This window comes from Lissotriton helveticus, chromosome 12, assembly GCF_964261635.1.
Source record: "Lissotriton helveticus chromosome 12, aLisHel1.1, whole genome shotgun sequence".
Classification (NCBI taxonomy): domain Eukaryota; kingdom Metazoa; phylum Chordata; class Amphibia; order Caudata; family Salamandridae; genus Lissotriton; species Lissotriton helveticus.
In genome coordinates this window covers 108,098,232-108,111,476 of record NC_136073.1, presented here as the reverse complement: position 1 = coordinate 108,111,476, position 13,245 = coordinate 108,098,232, and the positions used below count along the sequence as shown (strand labels likewise).

Below are 13,245 nucleotides of genomic sequence, written 5' to 3'. Positions count from 1 at the left end.
GCGGATTTATTATCTATTAAGACTAATACTGACACCTGTCGGCATGTTTTTCCAGGCCGATACAATGGTAAATGCCGCTGTCCTGGCTGTGGGTGGTCCCCTAATATATACCGGGTTTCCGAGGGCCCTATATACTCCCCATTACCAACTTCAAGTGCCTATTACTTAACACCCGCTCTTTGCATAGGCACGCCTTAGACATCTTTGAGCTGCTGACACCTGAAAAACCACTATGTCTTATGCTCACGGAAACCTGGCTCAATGAGTCTTCTAACCCAGATATCTCGGCAGCCATTCCTTCCGACTATATACTTCACAGACAGGATAGGTCACAGGGTAAGGGTGGTGGAGTCGCACTTGTAGTTCAAAGATCTGTCGCTTGTGCAGTTATACCATCCTTGCCTATTTCTGGCTGCGAATCCCTCGCCTTTTCCATCACTCTGTCCCCTCACCAATCGTTCTCTGGGCTCCTGATTTATAGACCTCCTAGTCTGCGGGGTTCTTTCTTTGATGAGCTTCAATCAGCTGTCACCACTCTCTGCCTGAAGGTTGAACACTGTATAGTGCTAGGGGATTTTAACATTCACATGGATGTCGAGTTAGACAGTGATGCTATCAAGATCAATGACATCACCGCCCCTCTAGGTTTATTTCCTTACATCTCGAGTGCGACTCATGACAAGGGTCACACTTTGGATCAAGTGTTTTCCACCATTCCCCTTATCAAGACCTGTTCCATCCCTGTTCTTTGGTCTGACCACTCTTTGATCAGTTTTCCAATTCAGGGCAGAAGTAAATCATTCTGTTCAAACTCTAACCATCTTAGGCACCCCAGGAGGCCTTATCATAAAGTCACTCCTGAAAGCCTTGCTCAAGCATATCAGGAACATCCCTGCATTCTATCGGGTCACTTGGAGAGGGACCTTGATATGTTGCAGAAATGGCTGACTGAGAGGCTTGATGATCTTGCTCCACTCTCTATGCCTCGTTCATCTACTAAGCGTAGCTCGGCGCCTTGGTTCTCAGAGTCTCTTGCTCTGACTCGGCGTAACTGTAAGTTAGCCGAAAGACTCTGGCGGAAACAATACGACGCGGAAGCCAAGTCCGCCTACAAATCATCTATCAAGTCCTATCACGCTGATATTCTTGAGGCTAAAAAGAACTATTTTGCCAACAGAATTGAGTCAGCATCAAACTCATGTAAAGAAATCTTCTCTATTGTTAAGGAGTTTGTCTCTCCCAAATCCATTGCAGTTCAGCACAAGTTCTCTGAACCTTGGGTCAATGAGCTGGCAATCTTTTTCACTGACAAAATCTTGAATCAAGAATCTTTCCCGCCTTCTGCTCTCAGCTCATCTTTTATTGATTACATCCCATCGTCCTCTCCATTTGATTCCAGCCCCGTTCTATCGGAGTTTCCAGTTCTATTGGAATCTATCTCTCTGGATCTCCTACTTAGGATCAAATCAGGCTCTCCATTGGACCCCTGTCCGGCGACCTTTCTAGCTAGTAACGCCAAGATCCTGAATACGCTAATAAATCCTGTTCTTAATCTATCCTTGACAAGTGGCACTGTTCCGCCGGCCTGGAAGAAGGCAATGGTTGTTCCACTCTTGAAAAAACCCGGCCTTGATCCGGAGAAATATGTAAACTACAGACCAATATCCCTCCTGCCCAGTTTAGCTAAGATCGTCGAGAAGCACGTCCACTCTGTGCTCTCCTCTTTCCTGGAAGACCATGGCTTACTCCACCCCACCCAGTCAGGTTTCCGCTCCAATCTGAGCACTGAGACCGCTCTATTGGAAGTAAATGAAGCCATCAAGGAAGCCCTTGACTCAGGTGGAAGAGCCATGCTGGTGATGTTGGATCTGTCGGCGGCCTTCGACACCGTTCCTCATGAGGCCCTCTTGGGGAGACTTTACGAGATCGGTCTCAGAGGGACGGTGCTGAGCTGGTTGAGATCTTATCTAGCGGGTCATCGACAAGTGGTCTGGGCCCCCCCCCGTACTCTGCCGAGGTGCCACCGATGGATGTCGGAGTTCCGCAAGGGTCGGTGCTTAGCCCGACCCTTTTTAACATCTTTATGACTCCATTGGCGGTACTGGCGGAGTCTCTGGGTGCCCAGATCATATCATACGCTGACGACACCCAGCTTCTCTTCACTTGTAAAAAGGGTGCGGAGTTCGACGGGGAGAGCATCCGTGGCTGCCTTGGGGCTGTCTTCGACTGGTTTCAGCGAAGCAGCCTCAAGTGCAACCCCGACAAATCGGAGGTGCTCTTCTTTGGCTGTCAGGTTGATCCGCCCTGGCAGGAATGGTGGCCGGTGAGTGTGTCACCACCTTCTTCTTCCTCCACGGTGGCTAAAAACCTTGGGATTAAAATTGACAACACCCTTTCACTTAAATCCCAAATCACAGGTCTCACCAGTACATGCTTTGGTCTGTTAAAAATGTTGCGCAAATTCCTCCCTCTGCTTCCTTTGGTCCACAGGAAGTTGACGGTACAGGCCTTAATCTGCTCCAGGCTCGACTACTCCAATGTCCTCTACCTTGGTTTGCCAGACTTCCTCCTGCACAAACTTCAGGTAGTCCAGAATTCCGCGGCAAGGGCCATTTTTGGCCTACCCCGCCATGCTAGGGCATCGGAGTTGCTTCTCTCCCTTCACTGGCTTCCTGTTAGGAAGCGGATTACATTTAAGGCCCTTACATTGGCCCATAAGGCACTCCACTCGGTAGGTGCCCACTACATTCAGAAACGGCTTTTTTTCTATAAGCCTACTCGATCTCTTAGATCTGAATCTCTTGGCCTGGCAACTGTTCCACCCATTAGGAAAGTCAGGATAGGTGGCCGTTCTTTTAAACATCTTGCCCCTAAACTGTGGAACTCCCTTCCCGTCGATCTGCGCCGCATTTCTAATCTCTTGGCCTTTAGAAAAGCCCTGAAAACATGGCTTTATAATCAATAACCAGTATGTCCCCTGTTTCCTCATTTTTCTTCCTCTTTTTTCAGCCATGGGTCAGAAAGCGCCGGGACACTCCTTGGAGTAGCCGTGCGCTATATAAGACACCCATTAACATTAACATTAACATGTGTGGAATCACAGGTGGAGTCACCAGATGAAGATTTGCACCTGGTGCAACTTGTAACTAGGCAGGTCAGCGTCTCCTGCAGAGACACTGCGATCGCTCCATCAGACTTGTAAGGGGCCAGAGCACTGAACTGACCAGAGCCATGGCGATGTCGAGACAGGACTTATGCGTCGTTTTCCATGCAGAAGCTCCAAAGGAAGAGATTGTGAAACTACAGAGACTACAAGTAAAGGCAGCAATCCTTCTCTTGGTGCCCCAGAGCAGTTCAAACTTCTCTGCACTGTCTTCCTGGAGAACCATGACCAAAAATACCTATATCACTTTCCCTAAGCTTCGCTCCTAGTTACACCCCAAGATCCAGCAATGCTAACCCGATCTGAGGTAAGGCTCATCGACAAGTCACGTAGTGGCAACACATTGTGGGTGATTGGAACACAGCTCTAAAATAGTCAGCACAAAGATCTTTCATTTCAACCAAATTAGTATGCTTTCAAGAAGAGCACTGAAAATGACCTTCTTCAAAGAGGTCTTTCCCAGTTGGACATGACCAGCCCTTCACATGTAAGTGAGTTCCACTGCACCCTCCCACTTCCTGGACCTAATTATCCTCCTAAGATTCTATAGCGCTTTATGGAGTCATAAAAAGCAGGACAGGGCTGTGTCAAGATTGCTTGCATCATACTGCACCAGCAGTACTACAAAGTGACTGTAGGCAGTCTGACACTCAACAGTTCGCCTGCTTCAATTGAGAATTCTGACCACCTAGGAGGGGCTTTTACCTTGGGGACTTGGGGTAATAGCAGATGGGAATGTCAAAGTGCAACCTGGAAACAGCTTATTTGAATGAATGAATGAATGCTATGTATTAAACACAACAATCCAAAACCTTCGCATGAACAGCGCAGTTTAGGATTTAACCAGAAGTTTGCAAGAAAGACACTCTTCCGCGACAGAGATCTTCCAACTGTTTCACCCTCCTGTACTCCCAGTACTGCCCCTTACCTTATATACAGGGTGGCAGGAAGGCAGCTGGTGCAGAGTGCAGACCAGCATCACCTCAGCGATGAGATGTGTGCTCAGGTAGTGTGTGTGTCCTTGTTGAACCAGGAAGTCAGCATTGCGTACCCACATCTTGGCCAGAATCCAGTCCCACTCGGAGTCGCTGGGCAGAAAGATTGGACTTTCTGTCCCTGGGGTTTGACTGATCTGCAGGAGAGGAGAAAAGATTAACCACATGCAATATTGGTCAAATAAAGAAGAGGCAATGATCAGAAGTCCAGGCACTTGTCACTGCTACACTGTGCTTGGACATCCAGTTTTTATGGACACCCACAATGAATCAAAATGGAAATTGTTTACATGGTTCATGGTTTTCCTGAAAACCTGGCATGGATCAAGAGCTTCTGGATTTACCATGCCTGCCTCAAAAGTGCCATAGAAAGAACACAAGGCAATATAAATCCATCTTGGGTGTTAAGATGCCAAGCAGGTTAATTTCATTTAGAAAAATACCCTTGCAGAATTTGTTCAGGATTGCATGGTTCTGGTTTGTGGCCTTCTGAGAAAACAGTAGGAAGGGGTGGGCAAACCCTTCTGGGGTACACAAGCTCTGAGATATGACTGCTTACACGCTTGTTACTTCTGCTTGGGAATTCTTCGCATAACAATTTGCTCCACATAGTAGGGTGGCCAGATAAGTCTAGAGTTTTATTTAACAAACCAGAACATGACTTGGAATATGTACTAGGGACAATGGTGTCTACTCCTGTCAGGAGTCTGCAATCTGAACCTACCATATCACACCTGGCTTCTGCACTCTTGTATGAAAAGGTCAGAGAGAATTGTGACAATACTGGAAAGAAACACTTGTGGATATTTATGAGATAAAGACAGAACCCCTCTCTCCGAAGCATTGCCTACTAGCGGTGGGAGGGACTTTATTTTCAAAGTACTAACCAGTGTATTTCTGAAATCTGAGAATTTACTAAGTAACAAAATATTTTCTTATTGTCCCTGTTGGGTGGGGCGGCATGTTGTACTCCAAACCTGGCTCATGTTTTCATGCTTTAATCAAGATTTGATGATCTTTTATCATGCAGTGTTTTAAAACAAATAATAAAGACTGATCAATAGCTTTGCACTATCTTCTAAGTGGAAGATTACTTCTTGAAATTGGTCTTCTGCAATTACAATTATAGAATATCTTCAAATCTAGGCCAGTTTTTAAATCTATGTGACTTTCAATGAATTTGAGACAGACTTGTGACCTGATTTAGATCTCATTGGACGGGTTACTCCATCACAACGACAGATACAGAGTCCGTTAAAATATAAATCCTGTAGGATATAATGGGATTTATATTTCGGCGGACGGGATATCCATCCCAGTAGGGATGGAGTAACCCATCCGCTGAGATCTAATCAGGCCCTTAGTCTTTAGTGTTTTTATTCATCCTAAATTGTAATGCTTATATACCCTACACAACGCAAATGTTTTTAAGTGAAAGTGAATTATGTGAGTTGTCACCTTGGTTCGCTTGGATTAAATGAAGTGGACAAGAAACAAAAATCGTATCTCAAAGAGTCGAGAAAGGAAAGCCCAGGCATGGACGGGTCTTGCTCGGGTGATATAGAACACTTAGGCCACCTTTAGTAATTTAGTGTCTCCTATGCTACAGGACACCGGATGATGAGTGACCTGAAGGCCTTTGTGATTTGTAGTGAGTGAGTACCCAACACAGCCTGTCCCTTAGGGGAGGCCAGGATGCTGCTAGTTACCTGGATGGCGATGGGAATGATCTCATCGGCTGGGGTTCTGTAGAGGAGGCACATGGGGCCTGCGATGTACTGCTGGACACCTTGGATCACATTAGCAGGAAACCCTTCAAGGACCTTGTAATCCGTAATAAAGATGTTGCCTTTCTGCAAAACACAGAAAAAGTGAGAAAGAGGATATAGAATTAGGCAAGTTGTGTAAAAGGACTCCTCTGTTGAACATGGGGGTAATGCAGATACATTGACCAAATTCTAGGCCTCACAAAGCTCTTCCAGTCTTCAGCTCATGGCCACATTGAACAGGGGAAAGTATTTTTGAGACACAGTAAGAATCCTGCCTGTCACACTACAACATCTGGTTGTAGTCTGACATGAATATCCTATCAAAGACCTTTTCACCCATTGCCATATCTAGACATTCCTACCTGCAGCTCATCGTGGAGGCTGGTTTGGTCTCCTAAGGAGTGCTTAACCATCTCATCTGTCACCGGGAAGTTGATTGGAATTGTGGTGCACTTATGGATCTGCGATGGGTTTGCCCCATTCAGGAACTGGTAGCCGAAGAAAGGGTCTTCCTTCCAGTGATGAGACACATACTCTAAGAGAAGGAGTGAACAGAAGAGTGAGAAACTAGTGAGCAGAATCATCCTTAAAAGATTGCTGAAAGGCAAGATCCAGATCAGCGATAGAAGTAGTGAGGGCTCTCATACCTGAGACTTCTGTCTTCTTTTTCCAGAAAACCCTCTCAATGTCTTCAAAAGCCTTCCAGGATTCGTGTAGATTTAGCAGGCCCTTCAGCTTCAGCTCCATGACCCTGAGCATCACAAGAAGAAACAGAACAAGATGACCATCCCGTTCAATTCCAGACACCATCCCCTGGTCATTTACGTCGTCTTATAGTTTATTGTTATGTAGCAATCAACGGAGACCACAAAGTATTATGCAAAGCCAAAGAACCAGGCCAACTATGTAGTTTTCTGCTGAAACAGTAATACATCATCTTCACAAAGGAGCTGTTTTATATGTGGGAACAGGTGAGAGAGAGGAGAAACATGTGGTCCTTATGACACAGTGTCCACAGAACACAGTCTTTTTTTTTAAGTAAAGGTTGTTGTTTAGTTAATTAAACCATAGCAATTTTACAGCGTATGTTAACTGTGAATAAAAACAGACATTTAAATTCAATTTGTCAACCGAATATATCACAATATATTATCTCATAGTTATACAAATCTTCAATTGTCAATTAATGCTCTCTAAAATCTTGTAAAATGATCTACATTTACTATAAAGCGCAATATTGTAAAGTTACCGGACTCTCTGCACAACAACTTGTTTTGGCATCCCAGACATACAACATTATTCAGATATCAGCTATCTGGTTCAGAGATCCTAATGTCTAATATTGCATATAGATTCTCTAAATGGAACCCGGTGCCAGGTACCTTCCATAAACACTCGCCTAATAGAAACCGGTGCCATGTATCAGATATTGATCCGCACCAGCAACCCCAGTGGCAGGTACCAGATATCAATCCCCTTCTCAGGTTCTGCATCAATGGTTGCAGGGATGCAGGACAGTGCAACAAGCTTACCTGCCATGCCCATACCCAGACTGCAGGATGTGCAGGACATAGGGAGATTGCTGTGTCTCTGGCAGAGTTCCTCCCCTCAGCATTACTGCTGTAGAACTGCAGATGAACATTCTTTCCAAGGAAGGAATCACCAAACCAGGGCTCAAAACTATGGAACTGTATCCCAATGCTACCTGGGTGCAACACTTTGTTTTGAGGCTTTGAAGAACCTCAACTCTTTGCTTTCTTAGTCTAGATCTAGTCTGTTGCATATTGTGATGTGTGTCCATTATGCTCTTCCTGGAGAAGTAGCCAAGAAATATGTTGCGGCATTCTGCTCTGTGACATATTGTCATCCAAATTTATGTTGTCATATTTGGCTCACACTGTGGTGGTAACATACCCTTACCCCGGTTGCAAGTTGTGCTGGATAGGATTAGATTAGCGTGCATACCTAGCAGAGCTCCTCCCCTCAGTATTGATGCTGTAGAATTCAAGGTCCATGCTGCTCTTATGACTACTGTAATTGAATCTATGTGTAGACATATTTATTTATTGAAGTCTATAGAGCAGAACTGTCCACCTCTTAAACACTTGAAGGTGCTCCAGCGCATTGATGTTTTCTACATGTGCAGCGCAGTAGTTTGTGCATTTGACAAAGTATTTGGAAGGCGTTAGCTCAGACTCTGTGTGAAGTATAGTCTTGTGGGATCTAACTGGGGAAAGATGGGAAGGGGCATTGATTAGTAAAAGTAAGAAAGCATTGGTCTGGCCTTGGCAAGTGTACATTCTTTTTTTTCTTTTGTGACACAAGCAAACAAATATGGCAAAAATATACAAAATAAATAAAGGAGTGGCACAGCAGCCCAGGCACACAAGCCCAGGTGCGGAAGTCGACTTCTCAGGAGACTGTACACATATGATCAGGAAAAATGGGACAGGTCACAGTTCAAGTTAGCCAATGGATGAAGTGGGCTGGCTCATTGCCTATGTTGTATGCTGTGGTGGTGGAAGCAAAATGTGAGCAACACTTGAATAGGCCAATGGCTGAAGGGCGTGTACCACAAGCCTCTGTTTATTGAATTTTTATTATGAGTTTTTATTTATTTTTTAAACAGGAGACTGGGGAAAAAGCTAAAACAGTTGTTAGGCAGATCTAAGAAAGTAGAGCAGAAAGGAGTGGCCCTTGAAGGGTACTGGCAGATAGAGTTTATTCTGCAGTTGGGTAGGTCTTCCTTCTGCATTCTTTGATCTGTGACCGGTGGTGGTGGGTGGCGCTTAACACTGGAGTCACTTCCTTGGTGAAGAAGATGCAACTTGGTTTACTGCGCTCAGTCAGATACGTTTTTATGTTTTTATGGGACCAAACCTCTATAGCTGTGAGCCTTTTGTTGACTTGCAGTGAAATGAGCATGTTTAGTGTACCCAATTGATGTTATCATGCAGATACTAGGAAAACAGTATTACTCCGTATTGCTCTCATTTGAATTGATTTAATTTTTGCCTAAATAAGGCTGTCTTAAGCAATTTCCTAAATGTAATCTAATTTTGGCAAACACGCATAAGATATGAGTTGGGAACTACAACTCCCATCACTCCTGCACTAGGAGACTTTGTCTGCAACAAGTTCCTTCTGTCTGCAGCCTTTACGTTAATTAACGTTGAAGTGTTCAAAAACGTATCCTTTAAGCGAATGTCCCAAAAAGTCACCTACTGGCAGCTGCATATGCTACTGCGCCAACAAATTTGGATTTGTTCTGAAAAGTCAAACCCGAAGAGGCTGCCCGAACTAAATCACCACTGCCATTTGTTCACCGCTGAAGTTTGAATTTCTTGGGATTCGTACTCTGCTCTGGCCAGACGAGCTTTAACCGAGCCGAGGAAGCGCTTGCAGCCTGCATTACTTAAAAGTAACCCTGGGCGTAATTCGCATAGAACTGCTACGCGTAGCTACGCGAAGTGCACTTCGCACTACGTGAACTGCACGTAGCACTACGCGAACTGCATAGTGCGCTGTTTGCGATGATTGCACAATGCCGGATGCTTGTCCGCACTGTGCAATCATTGAAAACAGCATCTTGCACAGTGCGGGCTGTCGTTTTCTGCCGCTCTAGTAGATTTTTTACTCGGGCGGCAGCTTTCTCAAAGCGGACTTTTTGTAGTTTCTCATCGCTAGCGGTCGCGAGCATACGCGACCACTCACAATGAGAAACCTGACCTTCCCGCGTTGAGAATCTCGCCGGGATGTTTATTTTCCATGCTCGCGATCGGCAACTTGATGTTGCTGATCGCGAACGAGGAAAAAGTCTCACTGGGATGTCATTTTGTTCACTCGCGATCACCAACTTGATATTGAGGACCACGAGCAAGCAAAAAAAGACCGCGATGCTACGCTATGCTACGCTTTGCTACGGTTGTTTGCACTGTACTATGTGCAATTCGCGTAGTACGAAGTAGCGCAAACTTCGCAAACTACACGAGCGTAGCATAGTGCTTCGCCCAGGGTTACCTAAAAGTAAATGTTTTCATCACAGACTTAAAATGCTATGTGCTTTGCTTAGAAAATGAGAGATAGAATTGGTTTTGTAGCTCATTTTCACTCCCTTCTTTTTCATTTAGGAGTACATCTTGTTTCTCACGTTTTCACCAAGCCGCACACTTACCAAGAAAGATCGATTCAACAAATCTAATAATGTCTCAAAGTAAAGGTAAACTACACATTTCTTAGGCATTGAAGGGTAGCATCCACGTTTCCAAACAGTTCCTTTCCCACATTTATATTCCTTTACAACTACATCTGCCTGGGGGAAATAATGGGAGCTTTGTACTTCTTTGACAATTGAAAATCTATGCAAATTCGCCAGAATACCCAAGAGTAATTTAAAGTTCACTCACCACTACCTCTGCTCAAGTAAGCTTTAGGTATGGTGCTTAAAATCTTTCATTAAATTCCAAAATCAAACGGGAGTCACTGGAGGGATCTCATCATTGAAGTTATGTGACCGCCTCTTTACTAGGTTGAGCTAAAACTTAGGGTCTGATTTGGATCTTGGCAGATTGGATACTACTTCACAAATGTGACGGATATCCGGTCCAACACATTACAAGTTCTATAGGATATAATGGAATTTTAAATTGGTTTGTGACGGAAAAACCCTGTCCACCTGAGCCGTAATCAGGCCCTTAGTCTCTTGACGTGCTAGCCTCTGAATTGTCAATTTGGATTTTAATATCGACAAAGAATTTTTTCTCCTAGTAGCATGTGGCCACCCAAAGTTACACATTTACACAGCATCAAGGGGCAGATGTACTAAGGTTCCCGTTTGAATTTCTTAAATAGCGACTCTGTAGGTATTGCTGTTTGAGAGATGCAAATGGATATGTAAAAAATTTGTGAGTCACTAATAGTCATACCTACCGATTAGGAATCGCTATTAGGGAATCACAAATAGGAAATGCCATTGCATTACCGTCAATGGGCGAAATACGAAATGGTTTGCATTTCATATGGTTTGCATTTGCTAGGGGCATATGTGTGCTTCATGTCACAATAAAAAAGATTGCATTTTTATTGCATTTTTTTATTTTGCACATGGTTACCATTGTCTTGAAGTCGATGGTAATTGCATTTCCTAAATGCCCAATTCGCATTTAGGAAATGCTTTGTACATGTGCTTTAGGAATTGCAAGTAGGTAATCCCTATTTGCAATCCCTAAATCGCTATTGCAATTTGCAATTTCTACAGTGTAGAAATTGTAAATTGCAAGCAGTTTTGGCTGTTTGTACATCTAAAAAGGCCATTTAGCCTTTCTTAACAGGCCAAAATAGCGATTTGGTCCGTTAAGAAATGCTAAATGGCTTCATAGATTGGAGCCCCAGTGCTGCACACCGCCTCTCCCCAGCCTCCCACCTCTACCTCTAAAGACCTATCTTCTACCAGGATACTTTTCTTATATCTACCCCTTTAGGTAATACTTACGCTGCCTCACGAGTCAGCCCCAGACTGCTCATCTTCATGAGGGAGAACTTAAAATCGCTGTTCAAATCGTCTATACTCTTGACATCTAGCTTCCAAGGAGCACCGGGGTAAGCCCTCCACCTGTAGAGTTGCAATAAAAGATTACACTTAACATTCATTTTGCAATACAATATTTATTCAGGTTCAAAATAAGAGCTACTTGCATTACATATAAAACACCCATAAACGTTACCCTTTGCAGCTAGAATGATCATACATTGCCCAGTCCAAACTCTTCTCCTTGTAACAAACCCTATTGTCATTTAGGGATACCAACGAAGTAGGTTTTTACAGGCAAGACTGGTACTGTTGTTAGAATATCAATAAAACTTTGGGTAAAAAATAATCACTCAAACCAGGTATTTTTTAGCAGAGAAATATAAACTTAAAACAGATGACAGACCATCCATTTCTACTAATTCAAAGGCCACAGCTACAAAACACCCCAAATAAAGGGATGCTCTCGGACTTGCCCCTGCTAACCCTAGACTTGCCTTACCGAAAAGAATCCCGGTTCTTCTTCAGCTCAACTTCTCGATGTTGCAAAAGAAGGGGCTGGTCGTCTTCATAGATGAATTTAGCTAAAAGAATATCACAATGTTAGGAAAGGGATGATGGTTGACTATAAGAAGGACATGTCACCCTATTGCCTTGTACTCAATATGTACTTTCACCAATATTAGGGGCTGAATCCAACATAGGCGACTAGTGGCCATGAACATGTGTGACATCTCACAAGGAAGCCTTGAACCTGAACCCAAGATAACCTACTTTGCTCAATGCTGTCCCAAGACTATCCTACCCAATACCACAATGCCAGTATTGTATTTCATCTGTACCATCCCAACTCCAAACCATTTACCCAGCACCATTACATTAAATAAACACTATTCTTACCCAGTGCCACCTCAACACTATTCTATCCAAAGCCATCCCGGTGCTCTCCTAATTATAATACACTATCTTAACGCTATCCCATTTACCGAGTGCCATCCTAATGCTATCCTGCTCACCCAGCTCTATCAGACTTAACTAGTGACATCACAACAGCACTAACCAATGTATCAAATGCTACCTTATTTAGCCAGGGCCACCACACAATAAAGCTACTGTCTCAATGTCATCCTAGCGTGTTCCTGTTAAATACCATTCTCCTGAGAACATAGAACATTGGACTGGTGAGAGCTCCCATGAAGGCAATGAATTGACTCGGGCCAACATTGGTTCCTACTGATCTTCTGCTCCAACATTTCAATGTTTGTTTTTCTATTTCTCCCTGTTTATTTAAGAACTTTATCACCCTCAGACGCAAAAGGGTTATAATGCTATTAGAACATTCCAACCACTGGCTATACCCGTTTTCAAACGTCCCCTACGTAGTTATAGGCGTTTGCTCATGGCTTTGGCCTGTGACTTGGAATAGGGCCTTCAGCAACTTTGAGTGCCCTAGCAGTGGGGTACAATGCTGTTATAGGATATTCTGCCTTCAAGTGGTGGAATGTTCAAATAGCCTAATCTACTGCTATAGAAGGCTATTCCAGCCATTAATTTCAAAGTCCAGCCACCTTGTAATAGGCCCTTGCCTTCCGCTTGGGCCCATAACACTGTAGCAGGCCTTTAATGGCTGATACAGTGCATTACTATGGGCTGCAATATTTAACCTTTACTATTCCAACCCCAACTTATTTATCTAAGCCATCCAATTTACTAAATGGCATCCCATTTACCCAACACCATCCTATCTGCCTAATGTCACCTCAATACTATTTTGTCTATCCAGTACCATGC

General features: G+C 43.9%; 1 protein-coding gene across 1 annotated transcript in view; it reads right to left on the bottom strand.

Annotated features, from left to right (window-relative positions):
• The window catches only part of LOC144799501 (hydroperoxide isomerase ALOXE3-like), a 212,316-nt gene that overhangs the window by 93,549 nt on the left and 105,522 nt on the right, over positions 1-13,245 (bottom strand). The window contains exons 3-8 of the mRNA XM_078670852.1: positions 11,957-12,038; positions 11,419-11,538; positions 6,575-6,678; positions 6,290-6,462; positions 5,868-6,011; positions 4,092-4,295 (exon numbers count right to left, since the gene is read on the bottom strand). Of these exons, the coding sequence (XP_078526978.1) occupies positions 4,092-4,295; positions 5,868-6,011; positions 6,290-6,462; positions 6,575-6,678; positions 11,419-11,538; positions 11,957-12,038 (827 nt within the window). The remainder of the gene's footprint in view (positions 1-4,091; positions 4,296-5,867; positions 6,012-6,289; positions 6,463-6,574; positions 6,679-11,418; positions 11,539-11,956; positions 12,039-13,245) is intronic.